The sequence below is a fragment of the Protomyctophum bolini genome (assembly GCF_963924005.1).
Source record: "Protomyctophum bolini genome assembly, chromosome: 14".
Lineage (NCBI taxonomy): Eukaryota > Metazoa > Chordata > Actinopteri > Myctophiformes > Myctophidae > Protomyctophum > Protomyctophum bolini.
The window spans coordinates 40,850,173-40,878,171 of NC_137875.1; the positions used below are offsets into that span (position 1 = coordinate 40,850,173).

The 27,999-nt window shown below is 41.0% G+C and overlaps 2 protein-coding genes across 2 annotated transcripts; both read right to left on the minus strand.

Annotated features, from left to right (window-relative positions):
• Positions 1-894: 894 nt before the first annotated feature.
• On the minus strand, positions 895-19,879 carry LOC308328888 (protein 4.1-like; the record flags this gene model as incomplete). The annotated part of the gene is made up of 6 exons (XM_080783000.1): positions 895-982; positions 4,614-4,733; positions 17,776-17,942; positions 18,058-18,153; positions 19,051-19,109; positions 19,834-19,879. 6 exons carry the CDS (start codon positions 19,877-19,879, stop codon positions 895-897), a joined length of 576 nt encoding a protein of 191 aa, XP_080639126.1.
• A 10-nt stretch (positions 19,880-19,889) lies between these two features.
• LOC308328889 (nck-associated protein 1-like) lies at positions 19,890-26,496 on the minus strand (the record flags this gene model as incomplete). Its single annotated transcript, XM_080783001.1, has 8 exons — positions 26,332-26,496; positions 25,431-25,649; positions 24,799-24,896; positions 22,926-22,982; positions 22,200-22,296; positions 21,049-21,155; positions 20,173-20,305; positions 19,890-19,913 (listed from the first exon to the last, which is right to left on the minus strand). Exons 5-8 carry the CDS (start codon positions 22,287-22,289, stop codon positions 19,890-19,892), a joined length of 354 nt encoding a protein of 117 aa, XP_080639127.1. The 5' UTR covers positions 22,290-22,296; positions 22,926-22,982; positions 24,799-24,896; positions 25,431-25,649; positions 26,332-26,496.
• Positions 26,497-27,999: the final 1,503 nt, after the last annotated feature.

The following is a 27,999-nucleotide window of genomic DNA, read 5'->3' on the forward strand; positions in this document are numbered from 1 at the left end:
AAATGCAGTCTACCTTGCTTCAATCAGTATAGTCCACCAATTTACCGGACTTTTAAAGCTATATAATATTCATGATGGCTTATCATACAATATGCCTAAGTCGAAATACTGTAAATTATTAAATTACTCGCCATACAGTCTAAATACTATTTAATGCACTTGAACTGGATTGCCAATCAATGTCATCTTATACAATGACAATAATATTCTTCTGATTCTATTCAAATGCGAGAAATTCTCCATATGTCGCAGAGTCAGACTCGCAGTCCAGAAGAGAGTGGCAGGATGGATATAGTTTCCTCGCCATCTCAAAGCATGCATTCCGCAATTCAGGCTTCAGCACCATCTTTCTTCAGTATAGCCTACTGTACGTCGTTGTGGGACGCGAGTCGTGATCGAACGAGGGCTGCCTGCGTGTGTTGGCTGGCTCCCTCCCTCCCAGTCCCAGTCACCACACCACCCACCCCACCCGTTTGTTAGCTGTGCTGGGACATTAGGTTTCTGTCAGTGACCGACCAGCCTCCCTCTCTTTCTCTTTAGGCTCTTGAATGTTTTTTCCCATGGGATAAATAAGAACATGCTGTTGTCTTTAGCCTGTCTGTCTTGGGAGTTGAAGCTCTGGGCTTTACATTTATGGTCCACCGCTAATGTGGCCAAAATGCGTCGTTGACCATTGACACCGAGTCGACCAATGGTGGTCAGGTGGGTGATTAATTTGTCGCATTCACGTTTCACACAGTGCATTAGCTGGGACGCGTGTTAATTAAGTGTAGTGTTGTCGCATGGCCAGCAGATGGACCCGTAAGCATATTGTATTGTATTAACTCGTCAGAATCTGGTCCCACGGCCCCTCCTTCCTCCTAAACTCCCATGCGCGTCCATGCTGATGTGCGCTCACGCGTTGTTTTCCTTCCCCGAGATGCGCAGGGATGCTCTTCTTGCACCGTACACCACATCCATCCCAGCACACAACCCTCCCCAACTACCCGCATCACGTCTCAAAAGAGGGGAGACCATGAAGAGAGACGTCTGGAGCAGCGCTACGCCCCTGGATAGAAGATCTCCCTCCTTATCCATGCACCCACGGAGCACTGAGTGAAGCGACAGGATGGCAGGGGGTCGCAGAGGACTTGTGGCCCCTCAGAACACTTTTTTGGAGAATATTGTCAGGCGATCGAACGGTAAGGATTGGATGGAGTTCTGTGTAGCCTATCATTAAACTTACAAAAAAAGACAGCAGCATGCCAGTCCATTTTTAGAAACGATTATCAAACATTTCTAATAATATACGAATCTTGCTTAAACAGACAATTAATTAAGCATCGGAGTTGCAAGTATTGGGCAGTTGTGATCAGATGGCCACCAGCCCCTTTGTGAAGTTATCTTTCTGTGTTTATGTTTACGTACTGTATTTTCGACCTACTCCTCAGTCGTAAGCGTACCCCAAATATTGGTTTCAGAATATCAATATTCGTATTATTCCTACAGTTGGAAAATGTAGACTGTTGACTGTAGCATGGGATTTCTGGTGAATGAAGGAAAAGTCTAGGCTAAACATCAGTGCAGTCAGTGCGTGTGTGTGTGTGCGTGTGTGTGTGCGCGTGTGCGTGTGCGTGTGTGTGTGCGTGTGTGTGTTCTCTCATCCTGCAAAGTGCATATGTTGCATTTACAATATCTGTCTACTGATGCCTTGGTGGGAATTGAACCCCTATAATGCAAGCTCAGATACAACTGATCTGTTGTAAGAGATTATTTCCATGCATAATGCTCTCTTGGTTGGTCTCTCTAAACTAGATACAGTAGATACTATCTTCATAATTCTCGCTTTTTTTTTAATTCAGACAAAAGCCTAAATTGTATAAGCTCACTACAATGAACAATGCACTATGCTTACTGCAGGGCAGGCAATATAAAATAAATAATTCAGTTTGTCAATTTTGTACATTTATCTAAACATGCAAGCAATTGTTAAGTATCATACAAATGTTTTATGAAATACAACATTATAGGCCTAAAGCCTGGCACACAAACTCATATCTCATAAGTGAAGCCATAATTCTACATAGGTTACTACATTGCCATGTTATGTAGTATTATAATTAAATTAAGTAGGCCTAAGTAAGTATTAAGTATTAAGTATATAATAAGTGTAGCCTATTTTAACAATACGGTCACAATATGTTGACAAAATATTACATTAGGCTACCAAACAATTAGTTATTTATCATCTCAATAAAACAAACCAAAAGGTTCTGACTTCATCTCTACGTCAATATTGTGTTTTGCACAATCTGCAGATCAGTGAATATTTTACGAGATAATATATTTTCATAAATGAATGGGGAGAACAATGAGTCACAAACTCACAATAGAACAATGTTAGAATATATTGTTGCATTTTTGCCTCTCTACCTGTAATATCTCCTCGTAATGATTGGCCTCACACACAATTTCACCCTTTAGTTGTCCAAAAACATACTATCCAACACCTCTTCTCCATTTAATAAAGGGGGGAGAAAGAAAAGAACACACTACACATTGTAAGAGCTGTATTTGTATTTTTGGCAAAGTCGAGGTACAATGTCCAATGTTGTTTGATAAGGCCGAACTTAACATCTGTTCTATGTGCATCATCCTCGGACTATAGCAGTTTCAACAAGAGTGTGTATGTACTATGTTTTGGACATTTGAAACCTCCCATGTCATTCCCATTTTCACTCACACAGTATAGCTTCCAATTGCTCTAATAATTGAGAATACTTGAAATCATTTTTGCATATTCACATTCATGGTCGAGAATATCATAAAGTGTTTTTATCTAAAAAATCATTTTAAAACCAAATTGAACAAGATTTTGAGTTTGTAATTATGAAGTTTTAAAGACTAACGTTAGTAATATTATTTTATGTAATTTCCATATTATTACATATGGAATGGAGAATGTTTTTGGGAACAAGTTGTGTCATCATATAATCCTGATAGAGATACAACAGGAGCACTCTTAACTCCATCACTCACTCACACCACTTTCCTGTCTACAGTCTTTCCTTTCCTGCTGTTTACATTTCAGTCTCACAGCAGGAAAGGAAGGACAGGAGAGTGGTGTGAGTGATGGAGTAAGAGTGTCCCTGTTGTATCTCAATTATTATGACACAACTTGTTCCCCCAAAAAATGGCACCCAGTTAAGAAACCTGTTGGGTCATTTTCACTGTCCTTGCGTCCAGTATAAGACAATGTGCATAATGATATGTTACTAACGATGCAGTTGGAGCTGAAAAGTATAATATAGTACAAATGAGTTGTCCCCCGTGTAGATTTATATTACATTACTTTCATATTGGGTGGGTGGGAAATAAAAAAAATAGTTTTATTTCATTCTCGTTGTCCCCCCTGAGTTGGTCAGGGAAACCAAGCTTTGGCAAGCAGTTCAGTGTGGAACAAAATATAATAATATAATATAATATAAAAAAAGTCTAGATTATTAGTAAATGTATACTCATTTATTTCACCCTCAAATTAGTAATGTTAATGTAGATCTGCCTGGAAGAGCTCCATTCATGATGGAATAGATTGTTACATGATTACATCCATGTCTCGCTTTTTGATAAATGTGTTCTATATTTGCAAGTCATTATTTAGCTTTCCTCAGATAAAAGGAATAACTTAAATTACATGTCAATTTGGTTATTTCCCCTGAGGTTCTCTATATTGCTGTGATGTAAAGAGAAGCCATCCTCTTATACAGACCCGTAGGGACATGAGCCTAGAATAGTTCTCGTTTCTGATGTGTAAATAAGGTCTCTTCTTGCTTTACAAACTCTCATGTTAGCTCGAGTTTTTAACCCAAAATTGTCTCAATCTTATACCATCAACAGCCAATGTGTATCCAAGTATCAACTACTTGTCCTGTCAAAGTGTGCTTGAGCTATAGACAGACTGAACAGTGAACACGCAAACTAGCTCGCTCATTTTAAGTCGCACTAGAAAACAATGGCAGGTAAATGTCTCACAAAATGTGAAGCACACCCATGCCACCATGCGCTCTGTCAGTGCAGGGACTGATCAAGGCTATTCCTGTAAATACACTGGAAATAGTTGGCCACCAATATTCTAGCTGTAAATGGGTTAAAAGAGAAATCAGTCATTAAAATGTTACAGACCATAGAATCATTGAATCAAGATGGACGGCAGTACATGCAGTGCCATTAACATCCCTCTTCAAGATCAAATTTGCCTTTAATATGTTGAAATTATAGATTTTTCCAGAGTCCAGACTCCAGACACAAAATCCCAGTATCATAATAGTACAGTAATTTGACTGAAAGGATAAATGACCAATGCCTACCCAGTTTCACAAGTTCTCACTGTGTTTTTCCACACCTTTTGAACATGAATGGAATGGCAGTGATGGCGTTTAAGGACCAAATATAAACATACACGCAATATAAATAAAGTTAGATTGCTTCTCCACAATACAGTAATAGTGCCCCAGGGATTGGTCCTGGGACCACTTCTGTCCATTATGTAATCAGTCTCAATAAAATAAAAAAAAATCCAACACTAATGTTATGCTGATAATACTGTGATATATTGCTCTGTGTATACTCCAAACCAGGCTCTTGTCAGGTACAACTTGCTTCTCTCCTCCGCTTCATCAGCGCCCATATCCAGAGGCGGTGGGTTGGCGAAAGGGCCTTTTCTGTGTGGAGTTTGCATGTTCTCCCCGTGTCCCCTAAAAAAAAAAAACATGCAGTAATTATGGTTATTATACTGCCTCCGCCTGGTCAGCTGGGGGCTTTTTTAGATTAACAAAAAAAAAGAAAAAAAAAAAAGAATGAAAACAGTAATGGAAAAATCACGGCTCCCTCACACATTAGAATGTTCTTGAGTGATTTTTCCTTTTTCCTTTTCTTTTTTTTAAATATATTTTTGAGTGGTGCAACGACTCAAAGGAACAGCAATGTCCGTGTTCACCTATGCCCGTGTTCACCTATGTGCGTATGTGTTGGTTAATGAGCACCAGTATATGACTGCGTACCAGTAGGGCCGCTGTTGTGCCAGAAACAGAGAGAGGGATAGTGCTGCACTGTTGCCTGCTAATGAGAGAGAGAGAGCGAGAGAGAGAGAGAGAGAGGTGGGTTAAAATATCCCTTTAATCTGTATCTGCCCACTATTATAAATAGGAATTGTAATTGATAATTCCCTCATTTAAGCCTCACATTCAGCAACTGATGCAAAACAACTGAAGTCCTTGTTGAGGCCAAAGGGCAAATTGCTGCTGCCTACTGTCTACCATTGAGCCCTGAAATGTATTACAGAATAAAGCCCTTATACTTGCCATTGGTCTTATGCTCAGGTTTGATGATCTGCCATGTTGGCTATTTTGGTCTTCTTCTATCTTGCCTATGGATATCTACATGATATGTTAAACAAGTATGGGAAGTTTTTTGTCTACTATCTGTCCCTGAAGCTTGTACTGCATTGGGTAAAGCACAGTGCAAACCCATTTTGGTGTTAGCATCATGCTATTGAAAAATAGCAGATCTACAAGCTCATAGCGTGCCACCGAGTGGCGCGCTACGAGCTTGTAGGTCTGCTATTTTTTGAAAAATCAAAGAACGACTGACATAGAAACATGGCTTTTTCAGAAAACTGTCAGGATGTAGAAGACATTTTTTAGAATCTGATCTGGGGTCAGAATGGGTTAAGTATGCTGATCACTGTGCTTGGAATCAGATGCAAAGTGACCTGCATCTCCAGGAGCTGGTCTCACTACTGGATGCATGTATATAGTAATGCTGTAGTTGTTTTGATTCATATTGCCTGTTTGATGTTGATGACTAATGCTGAGGATCTCTTTCTTGATATTTTATGATTGTGTTTGTTTTACGTCTGAAACAAAAAATTGTTCTGCTGCCTGTCTTGGCCAGAAGAACGCACTTGCACCAGTTCATGTCATAGCAGCATATTGTAACACGAGTATTATAATATCACCATCTTGGTGGTCACTTCACATCCTTTATTAAGCGAACGATGATGTTTTTCTCTGTTATTTATTAACCTATTTTTTTTCTTCTTTTTAAATGTTTCAGTTTGGACACTGTCAAATAGACAGACAGGTATTATAATACATATAGTTTGTAGTGTTGCCTATGTTTCCCCTCTCTATTATTCCTCTCTTTGTAGTGTACATCACAACATGTTCTATACCAAATGCTGTTCATTTACAAGGCACACATTTGTTTGATATGTTAGACCATAACTGTGTGTTGCCACACAATATACTAAATGAACATTCACAGGGCTATACTGCCAAAATAACTTATCCATGTTTACCGACAATAACATGCACATGACCATTGTAAAATAACACATTGGCATGGAACTATCATTCTCTGTCATTCTGTGTCAATAGACTGATGTGCTTAATTGTCAGGTCAATGTGTTTTGTTGTGACGTGATCATAGAGATGTTGACCAGTTTAGATCATGTGCGTGCGTGCGTGCGTGCGTGCGTGCGTGTCCATACCTGTCTTGGAAATGTGTGTCTTATGGCAATTGCATAGTTTTCAATTTATTTTCACTTTCTTCCACCTTTGTTTCTTTCCCTGTGAGGTGGTCATTGAATCTTTGCATCAATAACGTGTCTTCAAAGTGCAAAAGTTATTATTCATTTTATTTTTTTACAAATATATTCACATTTTATTTTCACATCCATAGTTTGTCTGTTTCAGAAGTGGAAATATTCATCTTGTAAATGGACAGCTGAACAATCTGTGTGGCCGTATAGCTCTAAAACCTTACACACATAACTGTCAGTGAGATATTATGCAGTCTGTATTGTACTCAGTATATGATCATGTTTACGTTTGTGTTATTATTTTTAGTCACATATGGTGACATTAGTAGAAGCAGTGAAAGTGCACAATGGGTAAATCATCTCAATAAAACCACCAGTTTGCACTGCAGGATGTTTGATCATATTTGAAGTGAACCATTCTTAGGTCCAAGAAAACATTAATCTATGACACTAGAATGAGCTTGAGTAACAATAAGGAACATTTACGTAGCGGTATATCATATATCATAATGGTATACCATAATATTTTACATTATTTCAGTTGCTATACATGTTGACTTATATCTTCATATCCTTCTAAATAGGCTATACAAATACCATGTTAAGACGAGAATCAATGTATCTGTAAAAATGCTTTAAAATCTACGAAAGAGCATACATTCATGTTCAATTTAAAACTGGTAAACATGGGATGCTATGTCACGTTTGAATAATTTAGACAAACCAGTATACAGCTAATTAGTCACTTTCAATGTCAGAGACCTTAAAAAGGGATTTCACACACAGTGTCTGGGTGATTGCAAGGGTAAAGTACCACCAGCCCACCATAGTGATGACTAGGGTTTGGTTTCTCATACTGTAGGTGCCCCTGGCTGGTTGGGTGCTCCAACAGACACAATCATTGGCCATGTTCGTGGGTGGGAAGCCGGCTGTCGCTGTTTTAGTGAGAAGAGGGGTCTCTGATTTCCAATGACATAGAATACACCTTTCTTTTGGCTGCCCGGGCATGGCTAATAAAAATACGTTTCTTTTCAGGACCATCAAAATGTGTCAATATTTTGACATCACCCCAAGATACAGTATATATAGCTGTGCGAGGATCAGCAGTTAATTTCTTTCAAGATTTTTTTTAGAGGATTAGATTCTTTCGCATTTCCCAAAACATGATTACGTGTCCCCCTTTTTCATCTGAGGCACTTGGGTGATGTCTCATCATGACTGAATTGATATAGTCCGTGTGGTGTATAATACATGCAAAATGCTGAATTATAGCCTGTGTTTACTGTTTTGGTGTTTATTAGAGTTATTTGTGTGTTCTGGAGTATAGGGACTATGCCGTTCATGCAAGGTGTATTCATCATCAGCCAGACCGAATCAGCCGGAGGCGACAGTGTTGTGTGATATGATATTATAGTCTGGCTTATTAGCCAGGCTAGTATTCACGTTGAATGTCTTTTTCCCCCCATTTGTTTATGAGTTGTACCATATGTCATCTTTCAAATTCATTATTCAGCTAAATGTAATTGGAATTCAATTTGAGTCAACATGTGCTACGATATGTGGCATTCAGAACTTCTCCTCAATCATATACATTATCATACAATAACATCACATTTGCGAGGTTCATGGTAATGTTCAATGAGGACAGAGATTAATTCTAAAGACACATATTATTACAGCATACTACTGTAAGTGTAGTCATTTCCTGAATAACTGTTATTCCACTGCATTTAGCCCAGATTATTTGTTTTGTTTGAGATCAAATGCATTTGGCATTGGTCTTTCCATGTTGATGCAATACTTGTAGCTTAATGTTTTGTCAAATGTTATGTTATTGCTGACAGTTTTTACGTAACACCTTCAAGTATTCAGCCTTTTCTTTCCCATTTAATTTTAAACAGACACCAACTTTGTCCTTGGAAATGCACAGATAGTGGACTGGCCCATTGTCTACAGCAATGATGGTTTCTGCAAGTTGTCGGGGTACCACAGGGCTGAAGTCATGCAGAAAAGCAGCACATGCAGGTAGGCGAGGAGATATTTCAGCATAAATATAAAGTCATATACTGTGTAACGTTTTCAACTAAACCTCTCTATACCGTACTTTTAGTTATGAGTTTGACCCCAATACTCACACCAACATGACGCAGGCACCGACAATGCATAAGGGCAATGTATTTATTTATTTATTTCATTCAACTTAATACAGTACATACCACTTCTGACAATGTTGTTGCGTTCCAAAATGTCCTTGACGCGAGGACCCTACAGCGTTTGTTTTGGCGGTGGAACTATTAAACTGTCCGAACTATTACGCAATATGACTTTAATATTGCAGGGGTAACAACTTTGGCATTGAGGTGTGGTTTGTTGGTAAGCCGGGGTAATTAGGGCCTCGAGAGTCACCTGGTGCAACAGAGTAGGATATATGTGAGAAATGTGTGCTGTGCAACACTGGGCTGTGTGCACACGAAATGTGTGCTGTGCAACACTAATTGAGTTGTCAGCTCACAGCCATTAACCACTCGAACCCTACTATACTTATCTGACTGGTGCATTATGTTTGTTTCATGTTTATTTGAATTTGCGACAAGCATCGGGTGAGCTGACGCAGGTCATTTTCCAGCTATTGTTGGTGCGCAACAGTTGCATTTTCCCACCCTGACATCAAAAGAAGTGATGTTGTCATGATCTGTCACTCCACAGACCATGTCTCCTCCCTGGCCACTCCCTCTTTCCATTCCATCACACTGCACACCTGTCTCCAACTCCCTCGTCAGCCCACCTGTGAACACTTTGCCCATTACCTGCTCCCTATATAACTGGACTCCTCACAAACACAAACTGTCAGAACATTTGTCTTCGTCCCTGAGCTGTACCCCTATTGTTCCTGGTTCTCCTTGAAAGGTTTGCGTTTTTGGACTATGATTAACTGCCTGGTTCTGTACAGTTTTGCCTTTTGGACTTACTAGTTTGTTTTGTACCTTCTGAAATGTTTTTGAATGGAGTTTGAGTTTCCTGAGCTTACAGCTTCCTTTGTTTTGTTACCCTTACTACCTTGGCTTAAATAAATCCTTGGATTTTGGAATCTGGTTTGTGGCTCTGCATTTTTGGGTTCAGTCATCCTGCGTACCTTAACCCATTCTGAACGGGAACCCGTTTTGGTGTTGGCATTGTGTTATGCTTTAGCTATTGAAAAATAGCAGATCTACAAGCTCATAGCGCGCCACCGAGTGGCGCGCTACGAGCTTGTAGGTCTGCTATTTTTGAAAAATCGAAGAACGACTGACATTTTCAGAATCTGATCTCAGGTCAGAATGGGTTCATCAGACCTCGTGGAAACCTCGTATGAATCTGATCTCAGGTCAGAATGGGTTAACACTCGGCCGGGAATTGAACCCCTGACCTCGAAGTCTCAGGGCAATAACTACAAGGCCACTGAGTTGCTAAATTGATGTGTCTATTCTAGCCTCACAGTCACACTTTTATCTATAGTTGAAAGCAATGCTGTGACCATGTGTTACTGAATGTTGATAGCAAGGCTTTGTCAATGATTTTGGATCAACCACTTCTCTTAAGACTCTGGTCTGTATTTTGTGTGTCTTAAGTACCAGGTCTTATTACTTAACTTAAGACCTGGAGGTGTGGTCAATGCTCTTTGGCCACTCAGAATAGCCAAATGGCATTGATCACGCCTCCAGGTTTTAAGTTAAAGGGTAAGACCACTTTTTTTGAGGTTTGGGTTGTGTAGTTACTTTGCCATGATGCAACTCCATGTGGACAAGAAAGAAATTACTGCTCCAGTGATTAGAAATTGATAATTCAAAATATGCTCCTCATTGACTTACATTGTAGCTAAAACAGCTCTCAAAGTCACTCTTTTAGTACGTAAACAAACGCAAACTAAGTTGATTCAGACAATATATTCATAAAAATGTTAGATTCCTGTTGATTTTACTATTTGAAGGTCTGGATCCGGATCCACAGATCCAGTCCGGGACAAATCAACAGGAAGATAACATTTTTATGAAAAAATAAAACCACATGAGTTTTGGTGATACTCTATATTGTCTGAATCAACATTGTTTGTTTACGTACTAAAAGAGTGACTTTGAGAGCTGTTTTACATCAATGTAAGTCAATGAGGAGCATATTTTGAATTATCAATTTCTAATCACTGGAGCAGTTATTTTTTATTTCTTGTCCACATTTGGAGTTGCATCATGGCAAAGTAACTACACAACCCAAACCTCAAAAAAAAGTGGTCTTACCCTTTAAGTAATAAGACCTGGTACTTAAGACACGCAAAATACAGCCCTCAGATAGTCTAATTAATATTACCCTTCCCTTTGCATTTCATATTACTCCAGTTATATTTAGATCAAGCTAGGACATGGTGCTACCAAGGATGGCATTAACTAGCAAAGTGAGATGAACGTCAGTACAGTATGTGGTTAAATGATTGCTCATTGCTGCTTGACCCTCTATTCAGCATTCATTCGTTTTTGTGAGGTTCTTTTGCATAAAGCCAATTAAGGCGTTCAGAAGGGGGAAAAAAGTATGCCGTCATGATTTATTTCAACCATCATTAATCAAATTTTACTCAATGGAATTCCATAATAGTCTAATTTGACAGTGGAGATTTGCACACGGAGATTGTTCACAGTCAAGTTAAAAGTATACTATGCAGTGAATAACACAGAATTGTCATATTTAGTTGTAGAGGAGATGGGCATGTATTACATACCAATATTTGTGTTTAAGATGGGGAATTGTGAAAATGTATGCTAATGTAGTATGTAATGCAAATAATCGTATCGAATCATTTTTTGCAATGGAAATAATCGATTGTATCAATTCTAAAACAAAACTCTACATTGCATGGATGCACCTGGGACGTATATCCTCATTGATGTATCCTATTTGTTGATATATAAAATAATTTCACCCTCAGAAAATCTGTCTTCTGTTACAAAGATAATTCACACATTTAAGAGTTGCAATGCGGCGCAAAGGTGCCTGAATGTCTGCTTTTCTCATCATGCCAAATGGATATGAAATATTTAAAATGATATTTCCCCCTTTGTGCTTTCCAGCTTCATGTATGGGGAGCTCACAGACAAGGACACAAGTGAGAAAGTGCGACTAACGTTTGAGAACTACGAGATGAATTCATTTGAAATACTAATGTACAAGAAAAACAGTAAGTGTATAGCTTCGTCAAGTGGAGAGATAAATGTTGTTTTCCTCTTAATCTCTTATGCAAATGTATTCCTGGCCTCTGTAATGCACAGCAGAGTTCAAAGGCAGCCCGTAACATTTCTAGCTCGGCAGAAGTACTAATTGGTCGAGAATCAGACCATGTATTTATATCCACTTGCATGGTATAACCTTTTTCTACCCACTGAGCAATTTTCGGCTTTTAGACGTCTAAATGAGCGTCTAAAAAAATGGGGTAAAAATGGTCTAAAAATGAAAGTTATTTTTAGCAGTCTAGGCTTAGATTAGATGTTGAAACAACATCGTTTCAACGTCTATATATTATATATATTATATATATTGTTCTATTAGATTAGTCTAATCTAAGCCTAGACTGCTAAAAAAACGTTCATTTTTAGACTATTTTTACCCCAGTTTTTAAGACGAATTATTTGCCATCTAAACGACTACAAAAATGCTCAGTGGGTACCAGCAGGTCAGGTGTTACTAGAAATGTTTCTCAAGGGTCTCAAAGACTAGTACAATTTCAACATTATACTTATGCTGTACAATATGGATTTTTATTTAATACCATTGTCTTATTAAATGAGCATCAATCGTCTTTTTCTCCCCCTTTTGTTTCAGGGACACCCGTTTGGTTCTTTGTCAAAATTGCTCCCATTCGCAATGAACAGGAGAAGGTTGTTCTGTTTCTTTGCCAGTTCAGTGACATCACGGCCTTCAAACAGCCCATCGAGGACGACTCCACCAAAGGTTGGCATCAGTCAATTAATCCATTCTGACCTGAGATCAGATTCATACGAGGTTTCCACTGGACACACACTGGTCTGATTAACCCATTCTGACCTGAGATCAGATTCTAAAAATGTCAGTCGTTCTTCGATTTTTCAAAAATAGCAGACCTACAAGCTCGTAGCGCGCCACTCGGTGGCGCGCTATGAGCTTGTAGATCTGCTATTTTTCAATAGCTAAAGCATAACATGATGCTAACACCAAAATGGGTTCCCGTTCAGAATGGGTTAATCTCCCGTCTGGTTTCCATATCTCCCGTCAGATGTGTTTTAGAGTTACATCTCGCATTGTGAGACAATATGCTACAGCACCAACTAGGGGGTGTATAACGATCTAGTAACTGCGTCGAAGTATAATGGAAATGTAAATAAACGATTGTATCAATGCTAAAACTAAAATACACCGCATGGATGCAGCTGGGACGTTATCCTCAGTGATGTATCCCGAGGTCATCGGGGTTTCGGGTCTCTCCAACATCCATACCCCTCACTCAGGTGAACCAGCCAGGGGGGGTCAAGTACATGTGCGTTGTATTTAACAATGTTTAGAAGAAAAAATAGACAAAGAGGGGTTCAATTGTTTTTGTCCATCGCTACACTTGGTCTAGCGATAAATGTGTGTATTCTCCGTGTTCGTGTCGAGGTACGGGTTTGTCTATGTGTGTTCTGTCTGTCGTACGAACAGCTGCAGCAGCCTAAAAGGGCCCATTCACACTGAGCACTGTAACTGCAGCCAGCCAGTGGTGTTGCTGCAGCAGCCTGCAGCGCTCAGTTCACACGGGTGTGATTTTTTTGTCATTGCTTGGTCCCATTGTATCGCTGCTATATATATTTTTTTTGTGGCTTTCACCTTTATTATTATTTATTTATGGAGGGATAGACAGTATAGGCTGACAGGAAATGGGGAGAGAGAGATGGGGGTGACATGCAGTGAAGGCCGTCAGGATCGGGAGTCGAACCCCGCAGCACACTTCCAGACTGGATTGCCAGCCAAGGTGCCTGGACCGCTGAGCCACGGCCCAGGCCGCTGTTTTGCGCTCTTTGTTATCGGGGGAAAATTCCGCCAGTTTTAGCAGTTTTGGCAGTTCTGTGCTTTCGTCGTTTTTCACGAAATTCGGCAATATGATAGAGAGCCGTGAGGATCCCTCGGGAACTCAGGAACTGAAGCTCACAGCCTCATACACTCAGTCATTCGTCAAAAGGCCTTTTTTTTGGCCACGTCATAGAAATTGCATTTCCATACATGCAAATGGAGTCTGACTCTGGTTACGGGACTACAGTGTTGACAAACAACCCCTACAGCCAATCGGTGTAACAAAACAAAAAGAAACGTGTAACCTGACGTCATCTCCAGTCTACCTACTACGCCATGTCAACCCCACAGAAATGAGCCGGTTCGGTCTGACCTATAGGGCCTTGGTAGAATCTAATTAAAACCCACATGGGCAAGCCCAATTAGGGTCCACTTGGGCGTCGCATCAAATGACCTAGTTGAGGCACGCCTCAATGCGCTCGTAGAACCACTTTGAAGCCCACACGACGAGTAACCCAAACGTGAAGCATCTTGTGCCAGCTGACATTGTCATATACGGTTCCATATAGAGTTAGCCCATCTGGGTCTCACATATGCTGTAGTTAAACGCATCACTTTTTTTATGAATACATTTTCATTTTGTCCAGTCTGTACTGGTAGGATTTGTTATTGATACAATATAACTTATAGAATTGGGGTGGTTATATTTGGTCTATTGAGACATTTAGATTGTGTCAAAAAGGTCATGTCTCACCTACTGTAGAGTGTAGACACAAGATCAGATTGTTCAAGATTCAATTCACCCCCTGAGCAAGCAGGCTGCAGGCTCTATTAGCTCAATGGCATTGAGCATTGCGAATGAAACCAGGTTCAAATCTGGGGTAGAATAGGAAGGTTACATAGTGCAGCTTTAAGCTCCTTTACCTGAGCTCTTGCCAGATTTGTTCAAAGTTCAAACCCTTACCCATGCTTCCCAATACTACAGTATGGTACTTCCCCCTTGTCTGTATACAGTACATACAAAAAAGAAACCAATTGAATTGCTAGATACAGTACAATGTATTTAAACTATCTACTAATTCACATAGCATGATAACATGATAAGCCGTTTTATACACACAGCCATATAGTCTGTTTCATAGATCTCTACAGTAACTATTATTTTATTACAATATGTCTGTAAGGCCAATTTTAGCCCAAGTAGTTTAAAGGTAGGCCGTAGGCCACTCCCATCCAATGCAAATGTGCTTCCAATGATCTTTTGGGGAATAGCAACCGAAGCCAAACATCATACGTAAGAAAGAGTAGTGGTTTAATTAATAATTGCTTAATCTAAAATATGAATGTTGTATATTAACATGCACACAACTTTGCGAACTGAATGTAAAGTTGAGGTATGCAGTATATGTTTATAATATATTAATGCACATTTTTATATTTACCTGATCTGAAGAAATTATCACTTTATGAGTTGACACCAGGGGTCAGTCAGACAGATTTTTTGAAGCCACTAAGGAAATGAAAGTTCATATAATGGCCTGTTGTGGCGCTATCATTGGGCTCAAAAAAAACCATAGCCCCATAGAAGTCCATGTATTTGGGCCCAACTTCACCTAGACTGTATTACCTTAATAAACATGGTCATGAATACTTTTCGCTTCCAGTCACTAGTTTAAAGTCTCATTTCTAATGTCATAATATTATTTTTGGAAAATGATGGCCCCATTTATAAAAGAAATGACCATAAAGTCGCGCATGTTCTGAGGGGCGTGGCTACCGTTACAGTTCATCCCCCACCCACTCGAGTCAAAATAAAAACCAACGAAGAAGAAGGGGGGAAGTCCCGCCTCGTTGTCTGGGCCAGCCAATGGCCAAACTGGGCTCAAACGGATCTTGAAAGATGGCGACTTACAGTGCAAGGGATTTCAGGCTTCATTTTACGTTCATGTTAGACCCGGGGAACGCTTTGTCCATATTTTTTACAGTCTATGGTTGACACATTGTTCCTGATATGTTTTGTATCCTCAGGTTGGGGGAAGTTTGCTCGTCTGACCCGCGCCCTAACCAGCAGCAGAGGCGTGTTGCAACAGCTGCAGCCCACCGTTCACAAGGGAGAGAATGTCCACAAGCACTCCCGCTTAGCCGAGGTACTTCATGTCGATGAGTTACTTTATGAACGACGACGAGGAGCAAGCCCAGAGCTTCGTTTCGTTAGACATAGAGTTCACGGGAAAGCAATCTTGACTTCCAGATAATGAATCCGCGGTTGATGAAATGGCGCACTGCTGTCAGTATGGGTTTTTTATATCGTGAACATCCGTTTCTATAGACCACGAATAATCAGCTTCTGAAATGAAATACACATGTTGTATTTCAAGCTGTGGAGCCACTGGCGTTCTAGCCTGTATGTACAGAGATAAGTCCCCCCTGTTTGTTTATACTTTGTTTATTTTATTTATAGTTTGTTTACTTTTGTGTTTTTATGTTTTATGTGTTCTGCCCTATATGGACCCCCCTGTGAGTGTCTTGAATAAAGTTTGAATTGAATTGAATTGGAAAAAAAACATGTCCTTTAACCCATTCTGACCTGAGATCAGATTCATACGAGGTTTTCCACTGGACACACACTGGTCTGATGAACCCATTCTGACCTGAGATCAGATTCGAAAAATGTCAGTCGTTCTTCGAATTTTTCAAAAATAGCAGACCTACAAGCTCGTATCGCGCCACTCGGTGGCGCGATATGAGCTTGTAGATCTGCTATTTTTCAATAGGTAAAGCATAACATGATGCTAACACCAAAATGGGTGCCCGGTCAGAATGGGTTAATAGAAACGGTTTAGAAATGTTTGGATTCGGTTCTCTAGCTTTGTCACGGTGTGCCAGTGAGCTAGTAGCTTATTTTAGGCTACCCAAACAGGATGGATATTCTTGAGCGGATGAAACAAGAGGTGTCCAGGGCAGGCCCATGCCTGTCCCCCCCCTGCAGGTATTTTTGGCCTCTGTACAGTTATGTCCTATTATTAATTAATTTATTAGCTGGAATGCGCTCCTCTTCTTGGCAGGTGCTACAGCTCAGTGTGACTGTAATGTAACTTTCTTCTATATCTAATCAGTGTTTAAGCTTCAGCCCATGCCACGTTTTGATAACCTTCACGGGGCTGTTTCTTTTTTAGAGTTTACTATAGCCTACTTGATTCTGTTCTGCAGTATTGAGCAATTTTTATAGTGGTGTACTGGATATTATGGTGTGATGACCCTCTCCCTGCATGGCCTGCTAGGGCTGATTGGCAGGGTGGAGTTGGATCGTCAGTGAGATTATTGGACCACACCTGAGTCTGGTTTCTTGTGAGAGTCACAAGAAACCCCTATAAAATAAATTGCTCAATACCGACAGCCGGGCAAGTGGATTCATGAATGTATGTATATAGACAATATTTTAGGCCAATAAAAAAGACTATATATACCAAATTTCCCACCCGTCCACCTTTTCATAGATTTTGTATAGCTAGCCATACATATTCAACAACACTATCATCAGTGTTGTGTAAGTGAATGTTTTTGGTTTGTCCTATATGTCTGATTCACATGCATTTAGACACCCTTGTAAACTTGACCCATGGCTCTGTGTGTTCTTTCCCCCTTTACACCAAACCTCTCCACTCAAAATAGCACTTATAGCAGATCTACAAGCTCACAAACCCCCCCACCCCTCCCTATACGGTTCAAGTGGTTATTAAAATATTATAAGGCCTATGATAAATATGGTCTGAGGAATTTAATCTAACATTTTCTTCTGACTTCTTTTCAGATCCTGAATCTTTACTCCAACATCTTAACCAATAATGGAGCCTATGGAGGATCTATTTTATATTTTAGAGGATTTGGATGATTCCGAATTTGGGAAATTCTTATGGCAACTGCGCATCGAGGGCAGCATTAAAAAATGCGTTCTGGACATGCAGGGCTCGAGGCCTCTAATAATACAAGCAATGTATTATTAGCAATGTATGTAACCCTAACCCTAAGCCGCCAGGCTCGGGGGAGTCGAACCCGCGGCACGCCGTCCGTCCGGCTGGCTTGGTTGGCCTATAGGTGTCAAGACGGTTGAGCCAACAGTCTGGGACACGAATGTGATTTCCTTTTTTTACCTGAAGCGGAAGGAGGACCCCCGGGTGAACAGAACCGGCTTGGGTTTGGGTTTGGGCTCCTCGAACAGCCTGAAGAAGGCGTGGTACTCCACGCAGATCTTCCAGAACACCTTGCAGCAGTCTCTGCTCGCCATGTTGAACTCCAACGTGCCGTGGTGAGAACTTTGCTGCGAGACACACACACACACACAGACAGACAGGAGGAAGACAATTAAATAGAACCTTTCCTTTTTCGCCAAGTCCCTCCCCCCCCCCAACCCGTCATAAGAACAGAAGACTTACAGTGGGGTCTGATCTCAGCTTGATGAGGAACTTCTTGCGCTTGAAGCTCAGCTTTCGAATCTTGGACCAGTTGAAGGCGTTGATCCTGGTGTAGCCCTGTGTCATTGCAAAACACACGTTAGCGTCTTTTTAACCCATTCTGACCTGAGATCAGATTCATACGAGGTTTCCACTAGGACACACACTGGTCTGATGAACCCATTCTGACCTGAGATCAGATTCTAAAAATGTCAGTCGTTCTTCGATTTTTCAAAAATAGCAGATCTACAAGCTCGTAGCGCGCCACTCGGTGGCGCGCTATGAGCTTGTAGGTCTGCTATTTTTCAATAGCTAAAGCATGACATGATGCTAACACCAAAATGGGTTCCCGTTCAGAATGGGTTAAGAACAACTGAGTATTATTTTGCTAAATGCATGTCTCTCTCTCTCTCTCTCTCTCTCTCTCTGATACAATCTTTCAACATGTTCACTCTGGCAGTGTCATGGTTTTGGATGGATGGAGACACAGCTGTGTGTGTGTCTGTGTGTGTGTCCGTGCGTGTGTCTGTGTGTGTGTGTGTGTGTGTGTCCGTGTGTCAAGGGCTGTCGAACCTCTCCACACTTCCCAAAAGTATACTTTTCAACACACACACACACACGTACATTGTACGAGTGATGCTGTGACTTGGAAGTGAGAGACAGATTGTGGGTGGAACTGGCAATACGCACACACACGCACCTCCGCCAATGCACGCACCTTCGCCAATGCACACATGTGCACGCACGCACGCACGCACTGACCGATGTAGTACTGTACATCAGTCATGCCTAGGTGTGCTTTCACACAGTCACAGTCTGCTGCAATTTGTTCCTGAATAACATGTAGTTGGTATCAAGTTCAACTGTGTGTGTGTGTGTGTGTGTGTGTGTGTGTGTGTGTGTGTGTGTGTGTGTGTGTGTGTGTGTGTGTGTGTGTGTGTGTGTGTGTGTGTGTGTGTGTGTGTGTGTGTGTACCTGCAATCTGAACCAGTCCAGTCTCATGCCTCTGAAGTCAAACACATCTCCATCCTCCACTATAAGGAACAAGCATGTGCAAAATTACCACAACACTGTGTTTGATGTTATTTTTAAAACAATATTCACACACATCACACCATCCTTCAATAATTATATTCCACAACACTGAGCTGACATGGACATAAGCATTTAATCTTTGATGTTTACTGTCTGCTGGCGTTTGGCTTATGAATGTTATTCTGTTGTACCAGGTTTTTCTTTTCCTTTTAGATTTTTTTGAGAGAGAGAAACCATGAAACAGTTTTTGGCATAATATAAACACAGTACATTCCAGTATTAACCCATTTTGCGCGGGAACCCCTTTTATGTTATACAAGATCTACAAGCTCACGCCGAGTGGCGCTCTACGAGCTTGTAGGTCTGCTATTTCTTTTAAATGGTGAAAATGTGCCTCACATCTTTGAATATATATTGTTACAGAGTGAACATTTTAACTCAATTCTTTGCTTCTGTGTTGGGGTCCCTGGAACAACATATTTTCATATTGGGGTCCTTTCCTTGACATGAAATATTGAGCACAACTGAAACAGAAACATTTCAGAAAGCCGTCAGGATTTTGAAGACTTTTTTTTTAATTTCGACCTCAGGCCTAAATGGGTTAATTGAACTGAAAGACTGTATAAAGAAATAATGACCTGTTGCAATTGTACACTCTCAGGGTTAAATGATCATACATGATTACCTCAAACCATGATTTACAGTACAGTAGTTTATGTTTACCTTGTTTGACGCTGAGAGAGGTCATCGTGTTGACGAAGGAAGACATGATGATTGATTCATCTTCTGGACACAGAGAGGTTCTAGCATAGAAAAAACAAGTTCCATTCTTACGGTGATTAATGTTATCGATGCATGTTCCTTTAGCCATTATTCATCATTGTCATACAAATAAATATTAGGAATATGAAACCATGGGTGGTAGGGGTAGTTTCAGTAACCCCCTTCCCCCCGTTAATTAAGATTGTCCCACTGACATTTTCAATGCTTGTGTGTGTGTGTGTGTGTGTGTGTGTGTGTGTGTGTGTGTGTGTGTGTGTGTGTGTGTGTGTGTGTGTGTACCTGCACCAGTTCGTTGAGCACCACAGCATCGAAACCAGATAGATACTGAACGTAGTACCTCTGCATGACTGGACCATACTTCCTCACATGGGCCCTCAGCTCCTCCATGTAGAAGATCAACTCTGCTATGTGTCTGTAACACACACACACACACACACACACACACACACACACACACACACACACACACACACACACACTTAACAAGAAATTCTTGAACACAAACAATAGTGGATGCGCAAACTTGGAAAACTCTACAACAAGTGCTTCAGGATACAGATCACGGGCATCGCCTTCTCCATATATGGCGACTGCCAATTATTGCAGACACTGAACAGAATTTTGCCGATGCCTGATCAGCTCTCAGCTTGGGCATGCCTGCAATCTGCAGGCACCTCACGACTGATTTATGGACATTACCAAGGCTTCCAAATATGAACACAAGTAGTTTACATTTGTAGCCAAGCTGTATAATAGCATCTTTAAGACGCTGGTACTTAAGCACCTTGGTAAGGAATGCCTCTTCCAGACTGTGGTCAAATGTACATGCCACTTCCAAAATGGTCACTTCTCTACTGTCATCAACACCAACAATATCTGGTGTATTAGCTGTGACATCTGAAATCATCATAGACTCAAATACCACACGACAGTGTGATTTGAGTCTGGCTACATGAACATGGCAGTTAAAACATACGAGTGCTTATACATTTTGGCAGATGATGAAACATATGAACTTAGCTAATAGGTCAACAATTCTGTCGTGCCTAGCGATGTACATTCCATTATATACATAGCAACCAAACACACATTACTGTGTGCGATCATGTATCAGTGTGTGTGTATTATTGTGCGTGTGTGTGTGTGTTTGCTTACTTGTCTATGAAGTCATCTGTACTTTTCTTCTGGATGTTGTCGGCGTGACGAAGGAGCCAGATGATTTCATCACGGGCAAACGATAATGCCATGAACACAAACAGCGCCTGCAGGTGGAGAACACAGAGTAAAAGAGAGAAAGGTCTCTTTTTGAACACCTACTGTACAAAGAAAAAACACACTACTTTGGTATCATTATCTTCATCAGAACATTATAGGGCCAACTCATGCAGGTGTTAAATAGAAAGTAGAAAAGTTCATCTTAAATCATTAGGTTTATAAGAAGACAGAATCACACTAGTTATCAGAACATAATGTATTCCCTTAATAAACTGTGTGATAACGTATTCTGGCCCCGATTGAAAAGGCATTATCCCAATCCCACAATGCACAACTTGGAGTAAGGGACAAAGCGCTAAAGCATTGCGTGATTTCAAATGCCCAGATTTTGAGCTTGTATAAACTGGGTACCAGTACCAGATCAGGAATCACCATTATTATTATTCGCAGTACTAACGTTGTGGTCCTGTACTTCTGGCTCTCCACAGGAACTCCATAACATAGAATATACAAATATTGCAGCACGACTCTTTAACCCAGGCCTGACGTCGGAATAAATAAAAAACGTTCGCTCTGAAAGAATATATATTCAAAGATTTGTGCCTTACGATTTTTCAAAAATAGCAGACCTAAAATATGATCTGAAGTGGGACGTGTTCCTCAGTCATGTTGCAGGTCCCTTGGTGTGATCCATGGTCAGGCAATGCACTCTTTGTTCTTGATTGTTTATTGTATTAATACACATTATGATACGGTTGATGATGCTGCGTTTGGTCGTCTAAATAATGTAAACTATTTTCAATTTTTTCTTATCTATCTTGTCTGTCCATGAATACGTACTCTGCTGTTGTTGCTTGTGTCTGTATTTTAGGTTGTCTGTTGTATGCGTTTGTAAAAAATCTAAAATAAAGTACTGATCATAAAAATAAGAAAATAGCAGACCTACAAGCTCGTAGTGCGCCACTCGGTGGCACGCTATGAGCTTGTAGATCTGCTATTTTTCAATAGCTAAAGCATAACATAATGCTTAGTTAAAAACACCAAAAGGGGTTCCCACCCCAAGAATGGGTTAAGTTGACATTATATATTACCTTTGGGCCCAGGAGTCCAGGCTGGTCAGCAAGGACGGTAGCCAACTCCTTCAGAGCAGAGCGGAGAAACTTGCGTCTCTCTCTGTGCATGGAGCCTCTGCACATCAAACACATAGATGATGCCCAATGACACATCATTCAATTATATATTCTATCACCTTCGGGACAACATGGTAAGATGAGAGTACCACTGACAGAAGAGGAGAGAAGGCAGGTGGTTGAGCAGGGGAGGAATTAAATATTTTACCTTTACTAGTTCAATAACTGGTCATACTATATATTTTTTTTGTTTTATACTAAAACCTTAAATGGATTTTGGTAGGGTCAGTAATGTCAGCCCATTGACATTGGCCAAAGAAACTGGCCCAGACAGCCAATAAGTGGAATGTTTCTCAATAGCATTTTTTCTTCCATCCCTTTTCTGGGGTGAACACACAGATATTATTAGTGTAGCGTGAAAACATCAGGGGGCGTAAAAGCATAAGGTTTAAGTGATTAAAAAGTGAAGGGATGCAGGACTAAAAGACTAATGGATGGAGGAATGAGTGGCCAATTAGAGAAAGTGGTTAAACAAGTGCAAAAGCATGCAAGATAAAAGGATAGCAGGTTGAGAAAGAGGGAAAGGCGAGAAGAGACAAAGACAAGAGAGAAGGATGTATGGATGGATAGATAGACAGATAGAGGCAGATTAAGAGATGGAGGGCAAAGAGAGATTAGGATACGTACGCATGAGACAGTGCTTGTTCCTTGCATTCTCTTATGTCGTTGATGCGTTTGTTGTATCTGAAACACACAAATTGAAGAGAGGCACTGATTGAAAATCAGTGTTTTAATGGTGTTTTTTTTTTCTTCCATGATGTCACGAGCAAGAAGGTGCGCATGCGCCTACAGTACATGTGTGCATGGCATGCAGCTGATAGCCTAAGCCTAGTGTATTATTTATAGTGTGTGAGAGTTTTAGACACACAAACACAAAAGTAGACTTAAAATAGTCAGACAAACTTCTTTACTGTGCTGCAGTATATAGCGAAACTAAAACGTTTGCTTTGGAATCGGACAAATCTCTGCTTCGACGGTGGAGGAGGCATTATCGTTGCGTGCAGAACACCACAGAAGCTGTAGCCTACTGGAGCCATACTGCTGCGCTGTGTTGCTTTTACCGTGTGTGAGAACGTGCGTTCAGGTAAACAGTTTTAACCTGTTGTTATACGTATACACGACGTGTGAAAATAGGGGGCCGCGCCCACCGCCAGTAAACCTAGACCACTGCAGGGCACGTGGTGCGTTTTGGAAAGTCTGGTGACCCGAGGTGGATGATCTTCTCTTGAATCTAGGGGGACGGGACGGGACGTTCTAGCGTGGTCACCACGGCATGGTACTGCGTTCTACGAGCAAGACACCACTGTTGAAAATGGATGAAGTGCTCCTTTGACCAAGCAAAACACAACGCCTAGAGATTAACCCATTCTGACCTGAGATCAGATTCATACGAGGTTTCCACTGGACACACACTGGTCTGATTAACCCATTCTGACCTGAGATCAGATTCTAAAAATGTCAGTCGTTCTTTGATTTTTCAAAAACAGCAGACCTACAAGCTCGTAGCGCGCCACTCGGTGGCGCGCTATGAGCTTGTAGATCATACAAGCTACACACATGTGTGTAGGAGGCACAAACAAAAACGAGAACAGCCTTAAAGCTTACAAATTTAACAAAATTACAACGCAGAACAGTGGGCAATAACTAACACATACTGGGGAGCGGACAAGGTGCTACTGCTAAGGAACCATATTGTGCCGTTATAGTTTGTAAGTAACTGGTTGTACACTGGATTGGACAGGGCGCATCAATGATCATCTCCTATTTTGCATCTCTCTGAGCAACTTTTCACTAAAGACTGCGATTTGCTAGCCAGCAAGGTAACCTTACGTATGTGTCAAGTGTGTGACCATGTCTATTTGTCACTGTACATGTATTTGTCTTTAGTGTGTCTGACTGTTCGTCAGTAGCTAGTTCACTGACCAAAGCCTTCCATCTAGGAAGCTGACCATTACAACACAGCAGTTGGTCTGGAACACACAGCCCTGGGACTTGGGATACGAGTCATTACACACAACAAGATTTCAATCCCCATCAATGACACAGGTGGCACCTCAATTCCTTGCTTATTTCCTTGAGTCCCCTCTCATTTTTACCAAACCTGAAACTTCAACGGCCTAAAATGATAGCTGAGATGACATCAGTAATACTGTACGTCTACCCGGCTACTTTCGGCCAATGAAATGTCATGTATGGCTTGTGCATGTTTTTAACTACATACAGTGAGAAACAAGGAAGCAAGATCCATAAAGTTTCATAAAAAGCACAGTCTGGCAAATGCACAAATACAATGCTAATTGTGGTTACCGAGTGGCGCGCTACAAGCTTGTAGGTCTGCTATTTTTCAACAGCTAAAGTTTGAAACACCAAAAGGGGTTCCCGCCAAATGGGGAACCCCTTTTGTTATGCTTTATTTATTGAAAAATAGCAGATATACAAGCTCATAGCGCGCTACGAACTTGTAGGTCTGCTATTTTTGAAAAATCTAAGCACGACTGACATAGAAACTGCTGCATGTTGGCTTTAGATGGTCCAAGGTTCCTGATGAAGATCTTGGGAGGAGGAAGACAGATCTCCAGCAGCCTCACAGAGATATAGCTGAGGAAAACAGAGTGAAGGAAATTGTGTAAGAAAAGAAAAGAAAAAAGTGCAATACAATGTGTGTTACATTTCAAACGCACTTTCATCACTCCGACATTGGTGGCAACCACCCTTATAAGGAGCAATTTGGGGTTCAGTGTCTTGCTCAAGGACCCTTGAACACGTGTGTGTGCCTGCCTCTAACCGTCTAACGTGGTGGCAGCCCCGAACAGAGTTTGTGCCAGGTTTGGTACAGATCGGAGCAACGATGTGCGTCCTATGTCCGGATGTTACGTTTGTGACCACGATCTGCCCGCCCACCAACCCTCTGTCCATATATCCTATGTTAAAAGTGTGTGGATGGATGAACAGACAGAGTGGATGAATTGAGCCCTAACCTGAAGGACGCCACCATCTGATTGTAAGAGAAGTACTGGAAGTACTTGTATTATGCTGCCACACATGCTATTCAGACCTACAGTACTAATGTTTTCCTTGAACATTGTGTATGTAGTAGTACTGTGGTACTGAATGTAAATGGCAGACACCTACCCTCCTTCATACATGCTGGCATTGCCCTGGCTGGCAGTGAAGTAAACAGAAGTGGACCTCTGCCCCTGTGGATGTGACGACGTCTGCGTGCACGCTGGCTGTCCTCCACACCTTTCCCCCTGTGGATGTGACGACGTCTGCGTGCACGCTGGCTGTCCTCCACACCTTTCCCCCTGTGGATGTGACGACGTCTGCGTGCATGCTGGCTGTCCTCGACACCTTTCCTCAACACAAAAGTAAAAATGCACAGTAAAAAAAAAACAGATGGTTGACCCTTGAAAAATAAATTGCCTGTTCAGTCAATCTGCCAATTTATACCCCTTGAACAAATCACCTACATTACATGGAACCAAATGGACGTGTAAGGGTCTATTTGCTACAAAGGTCAAGACTTGAACTGATGGTAGTGAATTTATTAAGTCCAAAACAGTACAATTTCCTTTTTAAATGGCTTTGACCATCAATCAGAATCACTGTAACATATTACAATTAATTGATGACTTCAACATCACCAAGCACTTATTATATTGAACTAGTTTTTCCCTTTTTAGCAGCTGTTTTAACTATGGAGTAATGAAATACCTTCTTTTAACCTTTTTTAAGTGTAAATATAATGACATGAAATAAAGACCTTTTTATCCAAAATGTATGAAATGCAGTGATAACAATCCTTCCTTTGCATGTGCACTTCTAACCTTTCCTTTACAGCACACTTGACAGAAAGAGTAGCAAACCAAACTTTGGTTTATAGTGCACTATCCTTGTAGCACTGTGAGCCTTTGCTGCAGAAATACGTTTTTCATTCCATATACCAAAACTGAACAGTGCACTTTATCAAAGGTAATTTAGCTCCACAAACGTGTTGTATTGTATGTTGCAAACACAGTCCAAGTGTACCAACCTTATGCCTCTTCGGGGGTGCTAAAACAATCATTGAAAGTCTCAATGGCAAAAAGCGGTTTACTTTTTAGCAGCAGCAAAACACGCGTCTCCTCTCTCTCTTGTCTGGTTATTATGTAATACTTCCTCTTTCCGGTGCGCAGGTAGCTATTGTTGTGTTCTTATATCCTTACTGAATTGAATCATATACCCCATATTGTCTTTCTGGTTGCTTTATTGTAGTGACTGCTCCTGTCGACTTGCCGGATGGTTTCCCTATACATTTCTGTTACCTGTCGTCACCATAGAGTATTGTCGTCACCTGCTTCCTGGTCATGTGACTTCAGTAACCAATACACGACAGCTATGTCCCACAAAACTCCCTTCAAAATAAAAGCATTTGGCTCAAAGGAAAACGACTTGTTTCACAATAAGTAACATTGTCATAATAACAATGTCTGTTCACCCAGAATATAGAAAAGTTCAGTAGAAAACGTGTTTGGGTTCTTTACAGTTACAGACACAGAGAGGGGGGAGGGGGGGCCTAGAGAAAGCAATATGAGATATTTTATGACCTTGTGATTAGCAGACAGCCAAAAGTAAAACATAAAACATAAATGTGTTTTGGCCATCCAATTATTTACCATGCACACCATCAAATATGAATACACGGTTTTCAAATAATTGCAATGCATACTATTGAAGAATAGCCTACTATAAAACTTCATGTTCAAACACTGATCAAGACAAAAATGGGAAATGATGGATGGTTATTTCACTATATAAATAGGCCTATTCCTGTGGAACCGGGAGTCAAGCAAAAGGGAATGCATCCCATGTTCTTGTCAGGGTCCCCAGTTCAAAAGTGATTAATTTGGATGGGGTCACGCCCTGACAAGGTTGAGAAACACCAGTGACCACACTACTCTATGAATTTGATGATGGCACACTCACGCACGCACGCACGCATGCACACACACACACACTCCCACACACACACACACACACACACACTCCCACACACACGCACACACACACACACACACACACACACACACACACACACACACACACACACACACACACACACACACACACACACACACACACACACACACACACACACACACACACACACCGGTGTAAAGCTGGGAGGCCGCATTTGAAGCCTGTCAAGGTCACACCTTGACCCTAGACCTTAGGAGTGTCTTTGAGCGACGGGAGCAGGTTCCCCAGATTCAGCTTCACCTTCTGAACAAAAGTATGTCTTGTTTGAAACAAAAGGACTTTTGGAAAGGGCCTAAAGGTGGCGCTAACCGTCAAACTACAGGGAGTGTTGTGCTTTTTTTTTTTTAATCCGACAGATACCTCTCTGGACTCACTTTTTCCCGCTGAATCCGAATATATCAACGACGAGACTGTCTGACCTTGGGAAAGTGGTGAAAAAGGGCGCTAAAGTTTGTAAAAATGTCACCTTTGCATCCAAAAAGGACATATTTCCTGTGATTTTTTCCAATCAAGGGGCATGTATTCCCACTTACTTTTCCCCCCCGATTCCAACGGTGGTGGTCTTATCTCTCTACGACGTCAGGAAGTGGGTGTAAACGCCCACTTCCTGTCCCCAGCCCCCCGAAATGTTGTGGAAAACGGGACCAATTCCATTAAATCCGGCATGAAAAAGTGATTCAGA